Source organism: Rhinatrema bivittatum, chromosome 2 (assembly GCF_901001135.1).
Source record: "Rhinatrema bivittatum chromosome 2, aRhiBiv1.1, whole genome shotgun sequence".
Taxonomy (NCBI): domain Eukaryota; kingdom Metazoa; phylum Chordata; class Amphibia; order Gymnophiona; family Rhinatrematidae; genus Rhinatrema; species Rhinatrema bivittatum.
The window spans coordinates 621,227,041-621,245,183 of record NC_042616.1 but is presented as its reverse complement, the minus strand read 5'-3'; the positions used below and the strand labels follow the sequence as shown (position 1 = coordinate 621,245,183).

Below are 18,143 nucleotides of genomic sequence, written 5' to 3'. Positions count from 1 at the left end.
CTTTCCTTCCACCCCCCCACCTTCCCCTACCTAACCCGCCCCCCAGCCCTATCTAATCCCCCCATGACCTTTGTTAACGAAGTTGCGCCTGCATCTGGGCAGGTGTAGGTTGCGCGTGCTGGCACAACCGCTGTGCCGGAGGCCTCGGTCCCGCCCCGCCTCCGGCCTGCCCACTCCCCGCCCCTTTTTTCAAGCCCCGGGACATACGCGTGTAACCCTTTGAAAATCCCCCTATTTATGAAAGCTTGGCAGTAGTTTGGTCTCAAGACCTATCTTGCACTCTGAGAAAAGATGACATTTGATTGTGATATATTAGCTAGGCATGCAATTAAATGTGTTAAAATTTGGGAGATTCATTTCAAAATAGTGCACAGAATTATTTTTTAGCCTAGTAAGGTCTATGCAGCTAACATAGCTCCCTCAGACAGCTGCTTAAAATGCTCTTAGCCATCAGCATCGTTAATGCATTGCCTATGGAATGTGGGGGTCATACAACAATTTTGGCAATTCTTACAAGCATATTTTGTCTCTCTAAAAATACCAGTAACATATTAGTCCGGTGCTTTCTGTTTATTGGGCCATGTAAGATCGGCTTCCAATCTCAGGTTGTTGCACAAATTGTTGTATAGAGGCTGCTTAGTGGCACTCTTGTCTTATGATTTCCAATTGGTTGGAAACTTCAGGGCTGACAATATCAGCATGCAAAGTTTATTTTTTAGACATGTTTTTGCTGGAAAGGAAAACTGCAAGGGGGAGTTCTAAGAAGTTGCAAATCTTGAGACAGCAAACATGGGCCCCATTTGTGAATGTACTGCTAAAGCTGTAAGGATGGGAGTTGGGGGAGGAATACACTCTTTAACTTTAGGAGTATGTTGGTTGTAAGAATGCAACTTGTTTTTTCTACTGTTCATGAAAACGTGTTTGTTTTGGATGTGTTATTGAACTAAATAAAAAAAATAAACATATTATAAACAAAAAAAATTCAAGAACTCTGTAGGAACTATTCAAGGTCTAGCTTCAGTATCTCTTCTAGGCTGTCAATTTCTAAAGAGACCAAGGCCATCATCCAGCTGCAATTCTCTCAGAACTTCCTTTTTCTTTTAAGGCTTATCTTCTAGTCTTCCTGTTATTTCTTTTCATTATTTTTCCTCCATGTGTAAAACCTTTTTCTATCCACCAGCTGTCTCTCCACAGCTCATCTTCTCTCACCCCCTCCTGGTCTCAACCCCGACTTGCCACTTCCATCTCCCTCCTCGCCTCTTCTTCCTCTTCCCTCCATCAAGATCCCCCTCTCTTCTCGCAGCCCTTCTCTTAGTTTGCCTCTTCTATCATTCCCCTACCCCAAGCCTCATAGCTCCTTGCAGACCTCTCCATCTCTCTCTTCCTTTTAAAAGGTCCCTTCATTTAACCATTCATCCCCTGCTCCTCTTCTTATCACAACCCACGTCTTCTCTCCAAGCCTGAATCCCACTTTCCCTTCTCAAAGCCTGTATCCCCTCTCTGCTATTCTCTCTGCCTCTCACCCTCAGTCTACTCCTCACCCTCTCCCACAACTCTTCTCCCAGTCCCTCTTCCCCCCACAGCTCCTCCTCTCCCGGCCAGAATTCCTTCTTTCAGTTCCTCTCCCACCCAGTCTCCCCTTTACAACCAGCTCCCAGGAGTCCTCTCAGCCCCTCTCTCACCCTGCTTGTAACTCTTCTGTCCTTCTTTTCCTTTCTAGCCCTTCTATCAGCAGCCTTCCCCAGCTCCTCTGCACCTCAGGAAGCCCGCCTGTCCTAGACTGCTTCTGCTCTCTTTTGGCTTCCGTTGCTCAGACATTCCAGTCAGCCAATAGGTCACAGGGGAAGGTGGGAGTAATTGCTAGGAGACAGAAATGCAATGCCTGCCCTCCACGAAGCTCATTAGTCAGACATTCCACAGCCAATGGACTGCACGGGGAGGTGGGAGCAGTAACTAGGAGACAGAAACACTTCCTTTCTGCCTTTCCTGGCAGCCCTGCAGCATGACTTTCTCAGTTCCCAATATGCTAGAGTGCAGGAGATAATATTGGGGGTGCTCAAGCACCCACAGAGCTGGCGCCTATGCACAGTGTTAACCCTTCTTCGATGAATTAGTCTCCTTCCTCTTCAGATCATTAAGAAACTGCCAGCATATCAGAAGTTAAGTGATGGTAAAATGCAAAGACATGAAATGAATTCCTAATGATCCTCTAAAAGCACTAGCCCTTTGAAGAGCTATAACATTCTTCCATCTAGATCTATTTGGCTGTGATACTGTATCAGGCTTTAAAACAGGCAGCAGAAGAAATCAGGACAATTGTAATAAAAGTAAAACATTGCTAAAACAAAGCATGCTGCTGTGAATCCGCAGGAGAAATATAAAAAGCAACTGAGCATTTCCCCCAACACTTGTGAATTATTGCCAGACCTGACCTAAACTCTTATACTTTCATGAGCCCTGTCCCCACCATTGTTCCTCCTCCCCAAATCATCACCACCACTTCCATGTTCATCATTCTTCCTGCCACCACTGCCAAGGCCATCAATTTTCCCCTACCACTGATTTCAAACCTTCCTTCTCCCCAGAAGACCTGTACAGGCACTGCTGAAGAGAGGATGGAGGCTGTCCCCTCTCCTCCGCTTTCCACATGAAGGCTGCCATAAGAACTGTGGGTATTAACTTATTTTTCACTCCTTTGCCCAGTTTAATGTTCAATCAATCATTTTATTTATCACCTAGCCTTTCATTATAAATACTCAAGGCAAGGTACAACAAAATCACAATTTAAAAGTAAACAAGTTAGCAATAAAACAAAATCACAATTCAATAATAAATAAATTAAGAGTAAAACATAGTCAATAAAAAATATCATAAAATGCTAGACAGCAATAAAAATATAAGATATTCAAAGATAAAATCATAAAACAATATCATATTAAAAGAAAGTCACCCACTGGAAGCCTGTTGGAAAAGCCAAGTTTGGACCAATTTTCTAAAAGTAAGATGGTTAAGTAAGTCAGTTAAGCGAGCTTCCTTCAGCACAAAATTCCATATTCGTGAGCCAGTACTAGAAAAGTCTCTCCCCACGTTCCAGTAAGTCTTAACTCAGACAATGAAGGGACCACAAGAAGAGCATCATTTGCAAATCACAGAAAGTGAATAGGAGCATAATATATTAATTGTTTCTCCAGACACAGAGAGTCTGACACATAAACAGCCTTAAAAATTAATTATCAGAACTTTAAACTGAATTCAATATCTGATCAGCAAATGTAGCTCTTTTAAAACTGGAGAGATGAGTGAGCTTATCTGAATATGTTGTGCTGGCCAACAGTCAAGTGGCAGCATGCTAAACTAACTATAGCCTCTGAAGTATTTTTTTTAATGGAAAGCAATAATCCACCTGTGATGTGAACGATATATGGATAACAGCAGCAAAGGCACACTGTTCATAAAGTGACAGAAGTCTTTGAATTCACCATAAATTTTTAAAAGCCTGAGGAGTTTTTCACCCCATTGATAAAAGTGAATTTCAGATAACCCCCAGCTTTTGAACAAGAGACTAAAAGGAGAACAAGCCCGTCAAGAATTAGGTCCAGCTTAGAATCATTGCTAACTACTCTGAAAACATTTTATGATTGAGATTCAACTTATTACCCTTCATCCATTTAATAGCTTTTTCAAGACCTAAGTTTAGTTCCTTCCAACTCTTTTCATCAGCATCCACAGACTTCACAAGGCAAATATACCCCTTGCAATTTGAAAGGTAACACCACAGATGATAGCAGCTAGAGACCAAGTGACCCATCCAGTCTGCCCACTTTTCCCTGCTAAGGATCTATCCCAGCTGCCAGATGTAGATGACTGATCACTTGAGGGATACCACACCTTACCCAGGTTAGTTTTTATCTTCCTCTTTGGTTCTCTACCATCCTGAGCACATGAGCATACAAGCTCCCATATTTAACCCGATGCCTAGGCCCCACCCCCATATCTTACCACCAAGCTATTTAATAATCTAAACAGCTGCCAAACTTAGGAAGGTTGTTGTCCAAACATCAGGTTGTCTATATCTGTATAGCCTTGTTGGACAGTATCTGGCCACCACCAGCCTGCCAGCACTGGCCCAGCTGGTTTCTAGGAAGCTGTAGCTTGCTGGTTCCATGCCTGCGGCTTCCTTTTAGCTTTTTTTTTTTGCTCCTCATCTCCTTTCCCCTTGCCTCTGCTCTCGAGGAAGTGAAAGGCAGGTTGCTTATAATAATGCATCCTGCTAAGTTTGTTCCTTCCTCTGTGCTCTATATATGTCCTTAGCATGCTTGAATTCTGTCATAGCTTGCATGTGGCATTCTATAGGGTTGCATTTCTTCAACAAATGAAAGCTGTTTTCAGATGTACAGGTGTCCTCTTTTGTTTGTTTAGCAGATTCAAAAGCTCCTTACTGCTCTGCATCAAATAAGGGTGATACAGTTGTATGGAGCAGAGCGCTACTGTACAACCCTCTCCTGTTCTTCTTTATCACTAAAGTCAGAAAGGCCACTGTCATGCATGATTGTATAAGACCAATGAAACCAGCACCATAGAAATCCACTTAGCTTAAAACATACAGTTTCCAAAAATGTAAAGTCTTTATCTGTTAAATGACTAGAATGAATGGTTTTGTTTTTTTTTTAACTGCCAGATGCTTTTGTGTATTCTGGATATTGTACCAGTCTTGGGTTTACTCAGTGAAGGCAATTACTAATGTACATGAATTGATATCACCTCCTAACTGTTAGCATGTTGTGTGAGATCAACAGTATGGGATACCAGGCCACCTGCTTTTAAACAACGCTCCCATTCCCGCCCGTCCTCTTCAGAGGCACGGCTCATATTACAGCATAACCCCAGAAGCTCAGTACTTACTCATTTCTGCAAACAGCTGTCTTCTTTCTGCCATGGTATTTCCCCGTTTCCCACTGTCTTCAATCATTCTAGGGAACAAAATGATAAGAAGATGCTAAATATAACCCCTCCCAGCACAGCTCTCTCCTGAAGTAAGCACAGCAAAGAAAAAGAACTCACGTGTTTGCATAGTTCACACGTCACTCTAAAAGGAAGGAATGGCTTACTCCGTTTCAAAGACATTTAGAAACAAATATCCATTGTATTTCATTAACCTGAACTCTTTTCGGTAAAGGTCAGCTTCCTCCTCCTCCAGCTCATCGACTGGGAGTGGAGCTACGAGTGCGGTTTCCACAACACTACTGACACCAACGTCTGAATTCTTACCTTAAATTGGGGGCATTTTTGGCTAATTACTAAGAATTAGCTACACATGCCTAAAAAAATGCCTTGGCATGCTGTAAGCTGATTTGCATTTAAAAGCAAAGAAAATATGATAAAAAGTATCCTGGGTGCAGGGAGGAGGAGAGGAACAAGAAGTATGACAGATTATCCCTGCCTCCAGTCCTCCTCTTTGTGGGAAGGAGAGGGGAAAATGCAAGAGGCCTCTATGGAGCCTTCCCTCTCGTACCACTGAGGTGGAAAGCGGTGCCCACAGGTCCCTTGATGTGCCACTGTTATGAAGATTGGGTGCCCATCCTGCTGGGTTATCGGTAGAAGGCCTGGGAGCACGGGACCTCCAACTAGCCTGTCAGTGCTCCAGCAGGAGGAGGCAGGCTGGGTTGCCCTCTCTGCTTTTCATGTCTTTTTTTAATTTGTCACAAGCCTGTAGCTTGAAAAAAACATGAATTTCTCACCTCTAGTTATATCACACTTTTGTGAATAGTTGAATTAGCTGATGATTATTTAATGTGATGACATTTTTTTGTTTAATTACATTCCATTTGTTTGAATACACATCACATTAAGTGACTGCATCACAGCAAGTTTTAGCACCTACACTGACTTACCGCACTATAGCACATCGGTCCCTAACTGTTTCACAGTGCCTTATACATTTTCCACATTCTGCTAACTAAAAATACGAAACAAAATGCATTAAAGCAGGAATCCTGATCTACACAACATACCCTGCACGCCCATCCTGAAAGAACAATTATAGAAATATTCCAAAAGTAATTATTATCAGAATAAAAACATCTTAACTGCATTGTGTCTTCAGGCCCTTTGTCATAGAAAACCAAAATTAGCTCTGGTTCACATTATTGCCTTAACAAAGCCTATAATAAGTTAAATAGAGCCCACCTGTGTCCAATCACAGTAGTAGAGCTGATTCAAGAATAAAGCTGTTTCTGTTGTATGAAGTGAATTTGAAGCCAAGATCACAACATGCCAAACAAGTTGCTATCAAAAGAACCCTGGGATAATGTTATTCAAAAGTACAAATCGGGAGAAAGCCATAAGAAAAATTGAATGTGTTTGAATATCCTTTGGGGTATTGTTATGTCCATTATAGTAAAGAGGGGACAGTTTGGCACCACCGAGACACTGCCACCATTAGGCCGTCCCTCCAGAGTCAGTAGTAGAGGGTTGAGGAAACTGCTGTGGATGGTCCCTGCGAGACCTCCGATATCTTTAAGAGAACTAAGCAATCTTGGCTGAGACTGGGGAAAATGGTGACGCTTCAACAGCTGCAAGATTATTCCACAAACATAGCCTGCAAGGGAGGGTGGCAAGAAGGAACCCACCGCTAAAGAAAAGCCAAGTGATGTGCCGCGTAGCATTTGTAAGGAAACATTTAGGGAACACTGCACGCATGTGAAAAAAGGTTTTCTGGTCTGATGAGTCCAAAGTGGAACTTTTTAATCTCAATGCTAAGTTATATGTATGGTGTTAAAAAAAAAACCAAACAAAAAACAGTATCAATCCTACAGTAAAGCATGGTTGTGGCTGAATTATGTTTAGGGCTTCTGATTTGAAGTGTTTCTAAATTGCAAATCAAGGTGTTTATTTTCCATCTACTCAGAGGTTCTTTAGAGACACCAAAAACTGGTGTTTATCAGAGATTTTTGTAGCACAGGTATTATTGCAGGGTGTCTTTTCCAGTTTAATCACATACGTACTTCAATGCAGCTGAAGAGGGCATGGAAAAGGCACAAAAACCAAGCACAGGTAAGAGAGTACTAGGGGACATGGTGTTTTTTTTTCAGGAGGTCAATATTCAAAACCTTTTAGATGGAGGACAGAGACCACGGGTCAGTGTTCCAGCAGGAGGTGGCAGGCTGGGTGATTCCCTGCCCTCTCTGCTTTTCATGTTGTTTTTAAAAATTTATGGCATGCCAGAAGCATGAAAAAAACAGCTGTGCTGAAAGCAAAAAGTTACACACAACTTGTGTTCCAGCGCAGCTTGTATCAGAAGCTGCCCTGGAGCCAGGAATGGGCAAGTTCATACTCTGCTCCCAGCAGAGTTTCTTTTAGTTTTGGAGGAATGGAGGGGAAGGTTGGGGGGCCGGGGGTGTTTGCCGTCCACCCACATCTTTGGCATAGGAGGCAAGGTGGGAAGTTCCAGCAGCAGCACAAGGCTTTTAATACATAAATAAAATGGGGAAGGGGATGGGGGAGGGGGGGGGGGCCAGCAGCAGACCCAGGACACTTTTAATAATTAGGAGGGAATGTGGGGCGGGGGTGCCTGACCCAATAGGATATCTATTAAATTCAGGGGGAGGGGCAGGAAGCAGAAAATCACACCAAAAGCCCCTTTACTTTTTTTTCTTTTTTTAAATAAGACATGGCTATTTAACTGGATATTGTATGAAGACATCCGCTTAAGTAGCAAGCATCCGGCTACACAAGGCTGGATAACTAAAAAAAAACCTAGCCAGTAATACACAAACATAGCAAGTAGCTCGATTAAAACAAAACAGAATAAAATTATTTTTCACTCAGCGCATAGTGTTAAGCTCTAGAATTCATTGCCAGAGGATGTGGTTACGGCAGTTAGTGTAACTGGGTTTAAAAAAGGTTTGGATAAGTTCCTAGAGGAAAAATCCATAAACTGCTATTAATTAATAAGGAATAGTAGCTTGAGATCTATTTAATGTTTGGATACATGCCAGGTACTTGTGACTTGGATTGGCCACTGCTGGAAACAGGATACTGAGCTTGATGGACCCTTGGTCTGACCCAGTATGGCATATCTTATGTTCTTATGTTAGATTGTTTAGTTAACCAGCTACATGTAGCCAGATAATTTTGGGCAAGTATATTCAGCAGGACATTTATCCCGCTGAATGTAAACCGCTGAATGTAAACCGGTGTGATATCTCGATTGAGATCGAATGTCGGAATATAAAAATAATAAATAAATAAATAAATAAATAAAAGTTAAGCCGGATAACGTGTCCACTCGGTAGAAGCGGCATTTGTGTGCACAGGCATGCATCCACTTAAAAGTGTGCGCAGTCAGGCTATTTTATAACATGCGGCATATGGGCATATGTTATAAAATGGCCACATCCCTGGTCATGGGCCAAACGCGAATATTTGTGTGCCTGCATGCTGGTTTAAAAGTTACCGTCTTACTGTCAAGGATTTTGATTTGTATTTTAATGCCTCGAATGTGAAAAATGCACAAGAATGCAAAGACTTTTACAAGGCACTTAAAGATCCATATACAGTCGCACTCCAGCTAAGCAAGTTAGCTGGACAAATATATCCGGCTAACTTACTGCTTGATTCACTAAGGGGCGGATTTTAAAACCCCTGCGCGCCGGCAGCCTATTTTGCATAGGCTGCCGGCGTGCGCAGAGCCCCGGGACGCGCGTAAGTCCCGGGGCTTCCTGTCGGGGGTGTGGCGGGGGCGTGGCGGGATGACACGGCGTTTAGGGGGCGGGGTGCAGCGTTTCGGGGGGGTGGCGACGTGGGCGTGGTTTCGGCCCGGGGGCATTCCGGGGGCGTGGCCGCGGCCTCTGGAACAGCCCCCGGGACCGGACCACGGAGCGGGGCAGCCGGCCAACGCGCGCAAAGTTAAGGGGGGTGTTTAGATAGGGCCGGGGAGGGTGGGTTAGGTAGGGGAAGGTGGGGGGAGGGCGAAGGAAAGTTCCCTCCGAGGCCGCTCCGAAATCGGAGCGGCCTCGGAGGGAACAGGCAGCGCGCGCTGGGCTCGGCGCGCGCAGGTTGCACAAATGTGCACCCCTTGCGCGTGCCGACCCCGGATTTTATAAGATACGCGCGTATCTTATAAAATTCAGCGTACTTTTGTTTGCGCCTGCTGCGCGAACAAAAGTACGCACTCGCGCAAGTATTTAAAATCTGCCCCTAAGGCTTTTCTCCCATTCTGTGTCTATAGGAAAACACCTTGATGAATCAGGCCCTTGGCTGGGATATTCAGCAGCATGACAGTCTCCCTGAATATGTCTGCCTATCTAAAATTCAGCTAACTTGTGTTATCCAGTTAAGTGGTGGCCACCAAATACAGCTGAATATTCAAATACTGCCACTTAGGTGGATGTTTCCAAATGTATCCGGCTAAGTGGCGCTGAATATCAATCTCTCCAACTCTCATAAAAGCTTGACACTTTAGCTGAGCCCAGCCCCATGCTAAGTCATATTCAACCTAGTTTCTATGAACTGTGGCGCAGATTAATTCTAAGTGATTAAAAGTTTTTGAGGCACTACAAGCCGATTTAAATTCCTTTATTAAGCAGATAGATACAATCCATTGCACAATAAGAAAGTCACAACTTTGCCTTGTTCATGCAAAAAAAGAAAAGTTATCATTTCAATTTGGTCAGCAGAAAACTAAAAGGCCCATAAAGAAGAAAAGAAACCAGAGTACCACACATAGCTCATGAAACATTAACTTCTCTACAAATATGGGCACAAAGCTAACAATAGACTAATCTATACTCAGAAGAAAACAGGAAAAGCAATACAATGCCTCGTTTCAGTTTTATATGAGATTCTTTTCCTGGAAATTGATCTTTAAATGAAAATTCTTCTTTTCCCACCCATTCTGACTCTACTTTTTCAAGCAAGTAATACAAATATCTTCAAAAGGTTATTTACTTCACTGCTAAGGGCCCATGCCAAGGACATGAATCTTCTCTTTCTGCGAGACATAAAAGCTTTCCAAGGCTGGGAGAGAATCCGAGCAGGCCTATAATATGTCAGCTCATTGTGTCCGGCAAGCACTGAAATACTGCTATCACTGCTAAGTAATGTGACCCACTCCTTATGTCCTAATGTCTGCTTTTCTTTTGTCAGGTGACAGCTACAAAATAACTCTTGCACATCCTCAACTCTTCAAGGAAGACATGGTCATTTGGGAGGAAATGGCCCGAGAACTTGTCACTCTGTTCAAAAAGTATCTTTGAAAAATCCAAAATGTGGGAATGGATTGTGTGAAGTTTATTTTCTCCACACAAAAGTATTAATTTGCTGTATACTCTAGTCTAAGTGAACGGCAATCGGACTTGGTCAGTCCGTAAATTCTGGTAAACCAATTCTTTACCTGCCAATGACGCATGCTTCTCAGCATGGAATTTGTTACACATCGAGGGGCCAATGCAAAACAGTGCGCTCAAGTGAGCGCACTGTTTAACCCATGGTCGGACGTGTGATTTGGACGTGCTTCCACAGCCCCTTATGCTATAAGGGGATTAGCACATCCAAAACTCACGTCCAACCCCACCCCGGCAAAACTAACAGCAGGCGTTAATTTCCGAGCAGCCCAAAAATTGTACAGAAAAGCAGTATATCATGGTAATATTAAGTCGGAGGATCCAAAAGGTTTAAAAAAACATGTTTTTTTTAAAAAGTGCCGGTGGTCAGGTTAGGGAAACGAGCGTCCGTTTTCCTAACCCGCTGACAGCCACTTCTCTTGGGGGCTAGGGGCGCACATTTGTTCCTAGCGCCTCCTTGGCAGCACAACCCCTCATTTAGATATTGCATCGTGTACCCAGGCGAGGTGGCTGGGTGCGTTATTAGGAAAGCAGACGCTCAGCACCGAGCGCCCGCTTTCCACCCTCATTTATTGCATTGGCCTCCCCAAGTGTTAAAGATAATCAAACGCCTGCCTAAGCCAGGCATGCAGAAGCCATTACACCTAGAATCAGAATAACATCACCACAGGTAACCAAGGAATTGGATCGAGGAAGAGCACTCGATGTCATCTACTTGGATTTCAGCAAAGCTTTTGACACTGTCCCGCACAGGAGACTGGTGAATAAAATGAAAAGCTTAGGAGTGAGTGCCGAGGTGGTGGCCTGGATTGCAAACTGGTTGACGGACAGAAGACAATGTGTGATGGTAAATGGAACTCTCTCTGAAGAGAGAGCGGTTTTAAGCGGTGTACCGCAGGGATCGGTGTTGGGACCGGTCCTTTTCAATATCTTTGTGAGCGACATTGCGGAAGGGATAGAAGGTAAGGTATGTCTTTTTGCGGATGACACTAAGATCTGCAACAGAGTGGACTCGCCGGAAGGAGTGGAGAGAATGAGACGGGATTTAAGGAAGATGGAAGAGTGGTCGAAGACATGGCAGCTGACATTCAATGCCAAGAAGTGCAAAGTCATGCATATGGGGAATGGAAATCCGAATGAACTGTATTCGATGGGGGGAGAAAGGCTGATGTGCACGGAGCAGGAGAGAGACCTTGGGGTGATGGTGTCTAATGATCTGAAGTCGGCGAAACAATGTGACAAGGCGATAGCTAAAGCCAGAAGAATGCTGGGCTGCATAGAGAGAGGAATATCGAGTAAGAAAAGGGAAGTGATTATCCCCTTGTACAGGTCCTTGGTGAGACCTCACCTGGAGTATTGTGTTCAGTTCTGGAGACCGTATCTCCGAAGAGACAGAGACAAGATGGAGGCGGTCCAGAGAAGGGTGACCAAAAAGGTGGAAGGTCTTCATCAAATGACTTATGAGGAGAGATTGAAGAATCTAAATATGTACACCCTGGAGGAAAGGAGGAGCAGAGGTGATATGATACAGACTTTCAGATACTTGAAAGGTTTTAATGATCCAAAGACAACGACAAACCTTTTCCATAGGAAAAAAATCAGCAGAACCAGGGGTCACGATTTGAAGCTCCAGGGAGGAAGATTCAGAACCAATGTCAGGAAGTATTTCTTCACGGAGAGGGTGGTGGATGCCTGGAATGCCCTTCCAGAGGAAGTGGTGAAGACCAGAACTGTGAAGGACTTCAAAGGGGCGTGGGATAAACACTGTGGATCCATAAAATCAAGAGGCCGTCAATAAAGAGTGGGTGGCTAGCCAGAATGACGGCTACTGCCTGGAGACAATACCCTTATTCAATAAACATACACATGGTTACTGTGACTCCAACATCGCTCTAAGCTACAACAGCAAGAGGAAATGTGGAAAAAAGGATTTGCACTCACAAAGTGGGGAGTAGCTGGCTTGTTACGGCGGTTACTACCCCAAACCAAATAAGCCTGATACTTCACTTTCAATGCATATCCAGCATAGCTCTCTGCTTCAACGGCAGGGGAGAAGAAAAACTGATACTTCACGCATATCCAGCATAGCTCCCTGCTTCAACGGCAGGGGAGAAGAAAACCTGATACTTCACGCATATCCAGCATAGCTCTCTGCTTCAACGGCAGGGGAGAAGAAAAACTGATACTTCACGCATATCCAGCATAGCTCTCTGCTTCAATGGCAGGGGAGAAGAAAAACTGATACTTCACGCATATCCAGCATAGCTCTCTGCTTCAACGGCAAGGGAGAAGAAAAACTGATACTTCACGCATATCCAGCATAGCTCTCTGCTTCAACGGCAGGGGAGAAGAAAAAAGGATTCGCACTCATAAAGCGGGGAGTAGCTGGCTTGTTACGGCGGTTACTACCCCAAACCAAATAAGCCTGATACTTCACTTTCAATGCATATCCTGCTTCAACGGCAGGGGAGAAGAAAAACTGATACTTCACGCATATCCAGCATAGCTCTCTGCTTCAACGGCAGGGGAGAAGAAAAACTGATACTACAAGCATATCCAGCATAGCTCCCTGCTTCAACGGCAGGGGAGAAGAAAAACAACCAATAAGGGCTGAACAACACAGTCTGGGTAAAACAAATAAGCATGGGTGTAGCTTGCTTATTGCGGCGGTTACTTCCCCTACTACCCATAACTAATCAAGCTTGATATTTCACTTGGTTGCAGCTCCATCACTGCTCTCTACATTAATGGTGGGGGTGGAAGGGAAATAGAACCAAAGAGCTAAGAGAAACAGATAAGTATGAGAAAAAAATGTGAAGCTTGCTGGGCAGACTGGATGGGCCGTTTGGTCTTCTTCTGCCGTCATTTCTATGTTTCTATGTTTCACAGGGCAATGTGAGCGGCCCATAACATAGGTCTGTAAAATGCAGGAAATGAAACATTTAGAAATTTTGTATTTCTGAAGTGCAAGAATGTCTCCCTATTGAAATACTCAGCAAAGGTTTTCACTGAACTGGCAAATGTTGGTATTACAAGTCAACTGCTTTTTTTTTTTAAAGCCCGGGTGAGTGAAATGGAACGCTTATTCAATTCACTCAAAATTATTTTTTGCCTCTGGAGGCCTCACCAAAAATGCTGACCTGATGAAGGGAGCACAGTTCTTGAGAAAGTGAAAAGAAATATATTAACTTAGTCTAATAAAGAGGGGTCACTTACAACATTTTTGCTGACCTTTATTTCTAGAGATCAAAGTCGACCAATATGGCACTCTCACTGCTCTAGTCCAGAGTAATCCACCATTTGATCTATCACTTCCTATCTTTAAGGCAGATTGTCTATGCGCCATAAAAGTAAAAATAAGACCATAAGAACTGATTTTATACTATACCAAGTCCTGTAAGTATCCTGGATTAATTAGATCTCATGGAGGCCCATATTCAGTCACTGTTAGCTGGATTAACTTATCCGGCTAACTCTAGAGGTATATTCAATAGTGCAGCCACACTATTAAATGTAGCTGGCTAACATTTAGGACAGCTCTTTGCCCTGCCCAGATTTAGCAGGCTAACATAATTCTTCCCAGAAGACCCCCAAGTTATCCGGCATTTTAGCCAGATAATAAGATAGCCGGCTAAGTGCCCAAATATTCATTTAGCCAGTTAAGTTCTGAGTTATCTACAGTAAATGCTTCTGAATATGGAGCTCGTTATTTTCTGTTAGCTTGGAAATGTATAGATAAATTATAAGCTGCACCAGAGGAACATGTTGTATTGGTCTCTGCCTCTACTGCTCTCAGTCTGCCTTGCATTTTTAGGGACCTTGTCAGAGTTAGACCATCCTACCTTTCCCACTGCAGGATTAATTATGCATTAAGTTCATCTGGCACATAAGACATTCCTTCTTCTTATTCTTTATCTCTTGGGTGCTGTAAGAAATTTATTTCAGAGCTTTGAATAGTACCCTACTTTGTTCCATATTCATTCATGATTGCTCCAAGGACTATTGTAAATGCCTAATTCAAGAAGGCTGGATTCTTCATACACAGCTCTTTGTAAGCTAGGTTTTACCCTGAAACCTGAGATTCAACAAGCTACCTTGGAGATTACAAGACCAATCACATGGGACTCCGGAGTTTCTGTATAAAGAGCCCCATTGGGATCTCTACTACAGAATTTAGCCTAACGGTTAGGAATAAGCAGTCTAGGACAGAGGAATATACCATCTTGCCACAGCTCCCCACGGGGGCTGCAACAAACGTAGTTTCTTGTCTGCAGATTAGCAGGTGACCCCCTACTGTCAGTGTGGCAATTTGCTTTGGAGTTTGAAGGAAGTGATCTGATTTTGTACTTCAGTTTTGTCTCAAACACCTGTGCTGAGTAGTTTAGGAAGCATAGAGATCCGTTTTTAGTAAAATGGATCTCAGTGATTTTTTTTTTTTTAGTATTTTGTCTATATTTGGAATTTTAAACAAATAAACTTAGAAATATGACAGTAGAAAAAGCCTGTACAGCCTATCTAGTTTGCCCATCAACACAACTCCTCAACTCTACAATTTGTACCACTCCCTCAGTTTACTGTCTGGTAATAACATTTGTGATGGTTACCGCACCTAGTCACACAGCAGCGAGGTTCAGCTGTTGTATGGCTATGACGGACGTTGTATATCATTATATGTACCCTAGTATTAAGTTTATCTATCCTCGTGCCTTTTACTATCCCTCCCGTGCACCTCTTCTCTCGCACCCTCAGTTTTAAGATCCCTGGTTTTTGTAACTGATTTCTTCCCACTCTCTTTTTCCCTAGTTAATTGTGAACCGGCATGATATCTCTGATGATGTTCGGTATATAAAAACCTCAAATAAATAAATAAATAAATAATAAAATAAAACCTCAAAGATCTACTGTATTTCTCCCATGTTTTCTTAAATTCACATCCTGTTCTTCTCTCCACCTCCTCCATTAGGAGGCTGTTCCATGCATCCATCACCTTTTCTGTAAATAAAATATTTCTTTACCCCCCTTTCACCCTCATCCCATGACCCCCTCGTTCCAGTCTCCTTTCTACTAAAAGAGACCTACTTCCTATGTATTGATACTTCTGAAGAATTTAAATGTTTCTACCCTATCTAATCTTTCCTTGAGAGTATACCTGTTTAGATCTTTAAGTCTGTCTCCATATGCTTTATAATGAAGATCACTGACCATTTTAGTAATCATGCTCTGGACCGACTCCATCCTGTTTATATCTTTTTGAAGGTGAGGTCTCCAGAATTGTACACAGTATTCCAAGCGAGGTCTCACCGGGGACTTATACAGGGCCACTATCACCTCCTCTTTCTGCTGACCATTCCTCTCCCTATGCATTCAAACATTGTTTTGGCTTTTGCCATTGCTTTATCTACTTGTTTGGCCACCTTGTATGTGTCCAGCCTGTTTCTTGGTGCTGGAAGCTACAGAGAAGAGTTCGAGCTAACACCCCAGAACGACAGACTGACACTGCCTTTCACAAAGAGGTCTATCCTTCTCCCCCTCTCTGGAGTATCCACATCAGGGTTTATATGGACTGTGAACATAAGAACATGCCATACTGGGTCAGACCAAGGGTCCATCAAGCCCAGCATCCTGTCTCCAACAGTGACCAATCCAGGCCATAAGAACCTGGCAAGTACCCAAAAACTAAGTCTATTCCATGTTACCATTGCTAGTAATAGCGGTGGTTATTATCTAAGTCAACTTAATTAATAGCAGGTAATGTGCATGGACTAAGCCCATGTACTAAGTGTGTCCCTGCCTTCATAGGTATAGCTAAACGAGGGGTCACATGTACATAAGCCAAACTTCCTTCCCGAACAGACTCTGGCTCTCAGGGACTGACATAGATTGCCACTCTTAGCCTCTTGCTCTCTGATACCAAACCCTGGGTTTTAAACTGCACAACCCTACAAAATTACACTTTCAAATCAAGACATACAAAAGGAAGAAATCTTGAGGAAAAGATTAGAATCCTTGAGGTAGTGTAATTCACAGTGCTACTCTACAAATAATGTGCTAATCAAATTCTCAATATTTTGAGCAAACTGTGGAGAAAAAAATGCGTTTCTTCAGCTGAGCAATGAAACACTTGGTATTTTTCTTTTCTCATGCTCCCACTGATTTCTCAGTTTCCCTACAGACTCAAAAATAGCGCACAGGCAAGCAGTATGTACCTCTTACATGCTCCAGCTATCATGTCCATTTCAGACTATCCCTGCATGATGTCTCCCACCCCTAACCTGCCCCCAGCCTCATATTCCTGAAGTTAAATCCTACCAGTGCCACACATTCCCTGCCAGCAACACTGTTAACTTGTCTGTTGTTTCAACATGTTGCTAAAGCAAAAACAGATTTTCCCCAAAAAAATATATTCTAAAATTCTAAAGATAATGCCAAAGTGCATGACAGAGATTTGATATAATTTTGCAGTGTACAACCTCTCAAGTATTTGCTCACTCACAATTGACGGGCATAATTTGAATGAACAGCGCATGGAGACTGTTCTATTGCTGTAATGCACCCAGTCAGCTGCTGCACAAAAGACCACAGAGGCACAATCAATTTGATGTGGAATCCGTGGACTGCCATGCAACTCATCAACATGACTGTGAGGGCAGCCAGTCAACTAATATTTGAGAATAATAGTGTTACTGAAGGCTCCTGAGACAACTGCAGAAAGAAAGACTCTATACCTTATCTGGACTTTTTTTTAATATGGAAAAGGTGTATAGGGTTATAGGACAATCTTGAGATGCGCACTCTCTGCTAGATATCTAAATAAAACCACCGTATTTGACAAGAGAGGGTGAGGCGCACACACACTTTGGCTGAAAGCCTCCCTCTGTAAGATGTCTGTGGAAAAGTTTATTTAATTTCTTTCTTTCTTTCTTTGTGTTTTATACACCGTCGTTCCAAAAGAAGATCACAACGGTTTACAATATCCACATTCATATCCATGGTCAACGATCACATACTGTGTGTCCACATTCACCTTCTAGTTCAACACTACGTTGTATACATATTTTAGGATCTCACACTATCTACTATATAATCTAGTTCATATTCATACATTTTTTGGTCAACCTAACAGTAGATACAAGTTTCAATTCTACTAACAATACACTTCACATCATTCATTCCTTATTGCTCGCTCCACTAACATCATCTCTGGTACTGATGTAGCAGTTATCCGCATACTGGTATTTTATCTAAAGAGCCATGTTTTCAGTTCATGCTTGAAACTCTTTCTTTCTGTTATCTGACGTATTGACTCTGGAAGTGAGTTCCACCACTAAATTGAAGGGAGATGGAGGATGTACACAGTCCTAGCACAGTCCTAGCTTAGAGAAAGATGCAATAAATACTATTACTCCTACCATCTTCTTTGGAGAGATAAGGAGGGCAAATTTCAAAGCTGGTAGGACTCGTGAAAAGTTTAGACATGGTGAAAGGGAGGTGTTCCCAGGGGCGGGCTGGGGAGGGATTTGCAAATACCCTCTCACTTTGGAATTTTCAAAAGTACCAGCATATTTTTAGGCAGAATATGTTCCCGCACAAAAAGGAGGTGAAAGACATTCATGTATAGTGCATGAAACTAGTCCTATCTACTGTGTCTTGGGTCAACTGCAATTTCTTTCTTGTCTAATTCCAATGTAGCTCCTTTTCCTTTTCCAGGTCTGAAACTTGGAAAAACTTCATAGACAAAGATAACAAATCTGTCTAGTTTTGACAGTAAGAAAGTTACCCTGGAAAGAAACAGTACACTAT

General features: G+C 42.9%; 1 protein-coding gene across 14 annotated transcripts in view; it reads right to left on the bottom strand.

The window, feature by feature from the left end:
• The window catches only part of DTNA (dystrobrevin alpha), a 715,983-nt gene that overhangs the window by 247,092 nt on the left and 450,748 nt on the right, over positions 1-18,143 (bottom strand). For all 14 annotated transcript variants that reach the window (XM_029591217.1, XM_029591223.1, XM_029591225.1 and 11 more), the window contains one exon: positions 4,903-4,970. In XM_029591217.1, the coding sequence (XP_029447077.1) occupies positions 4,903-4,969 (67 nt within the window). In that variant the 5' untranslated portion in view covers position 4,970. The remainder of the gene's footprint in view (positions 1-4,902; positions 4,971-18,143) is intronic.